Source organism: Grammomys surdaster, unplaced genomic scaffold (assembly GCF_004785775.1).
Source record: "Grammomys surdaster isolate TR1022 unplaced genomic scaffold, NIH_TR_1.0 125807, whole genome shotgun sequence".
NCBI lineage: Eukaryota > Metazoa > Chordata > Mammalia > Rodentia > Muridae > Grammomys > Grammomys surdaster.
Window position 1 is genome coordinate 52,214 of NW_021620638.1, and position 1,573 is coordinate 53,786.

Sequence of the window (1,573 nt, forward strand, 5' to 3'; positions counted from 1 at the left end):
TCAAATTAAAAGATGATTATGTCAAAATCTGCCAACATGAAATAATTTGAATCAATGACAAACAGTCCTTACTTCTTGGTTAACAAGAAGTCTCCTATGGATGGGATTGTTAAACTCGGTCGCTAAATGTTCCTCTCTGGATTTTGGTGCTGCGTGTTCTTTCTCTAGGAAATAAAGATTAACTTTTTCTCATTTGGCTCCTTCCAGCTCCACAGATCTGACGATGTGAAAGAAAGCCAATGGAAAAGTCCAATGACAGCACCGAGTATGGCTTCATCTTAGAAGGCTTCTCTGATCGCCCTCGCCTGGAGATGGTACTCTTCATAGTAAATTTTACTCTGTATTCGATAGCTGTGCTGGGGAATATAACCATTATCCTGGTGTGTATATTGGACCCTCGGCTTCACACTCCAATGTACTTCTTTCTGGCAAATCTTTCATTTCTGGATCTCTGCTTCAGTACCAGCTGCATCCCACAGATGCTGGTAAACCTCTGGGGCCCAGACAAGACCATCAGCTATGCTGGCTGTGTGGTCCAACTTTTCTCCTTCCTGACGATTGGTGGTGTAGAGTGCATCCTGCTGGCTGTCATGGCTTATGACCGCTACGCTGCCGTCTGCAAACCTTTGCACTACATGATCATTATGCACCCGCAGCTGTGTGTGAGTCTGGTGGCTGTGGCCTGGGGGAGTGGACTCGCCAATGCCATCATCATGTCACCACTAACAATGACCCTGTCCAGATGTGGCCGCCGCAGAATTAATCATTTTCTTTGCGAAATGCCAGCTCTGATCAAGATGGCCTGTGTGGATGCTCGCCCTGTAGAAATGCTGGCCTTCACCTTTGCCATCCTTATTGTCCTGCTGCCCCTCACTCTGATTCTTGTCTCCTATGGTTACATTGCTGCAGCTGTGCTGAGGATCAAGTCGGCTGCTGGGAGGTGGAAAGCCTTCAACACCTGCAGCTCCCACCTCACCGTGGTCTCCCTGTTCTATGGAAGTATCATCTACATGTATATGCAGCCTGGAAATAGCTCTTCCCAGGACCAAGGGAAATTTCTCACTCTCTTCTATAACTTGGTGACTCCCATGCTAAATCCGCTCATCTACACTTTAAGGAACAAGGAAATGAAAGGGGCACTGAAGAAGGTTTGTGGCAGCCACTGAGGGACAGAAGTAAATAATGGGTTACAAAAATCCCAAGAATTTTTTTCAAATATACCTATTGTTAGTTTATAATAAATTCAGCTAATGTATTGGAAACACTGAAGTACTTTTTTGGCTTTGGTTTGGTGGAGACAGTGTTATGTAACCTGGGCTTTCTTCAGACTCACCAGTTAGCCAAAGGTAACTGAACTCCTGATTCTCCTTCCTTTGTCTCTTCAGTGCTAAAATAATAGGTGCATGTCACCATGCCAAGCTGACTCTGGGATACTCTTAATAAGATAAACACTGAATTCTATCCAAAGTCAGTGTGATTCAGCCATAGCTACCATGTTGTAGGTAAAGTTCAGCTTCTTAAGGTGAGTAATTAAGTCATTATTCTAACCTTTCCATTAATTAACAAAAAGAAT

General features: G+C 44.1%; 1 protein-coding gene across 1 annotated transcript; it reads left to right on the top strand.

Annotated features, from left to right (window-relative positions):
• The first annotated feature begins 209 nt into the window (after positions 1–209).
• LOC114640335 (putative olfactory receptor 2W6) lies at positions 210–1,181 on the top strand. The gene has a single exon (XM_028789273.1). The coding sequence runs from the start codon at positions 240–242 to the stop codon at positions 1,164–1,166; it is 927 nt and encodes a 308-aa protein (XP_028645106.1). The 5' UTR covers positions 210–239; the 3' UTR covers positions 1,167–1,181.
• The last annotated feature ends 392 nt before the right edge of the window (positions 1,182–1,573 follow it).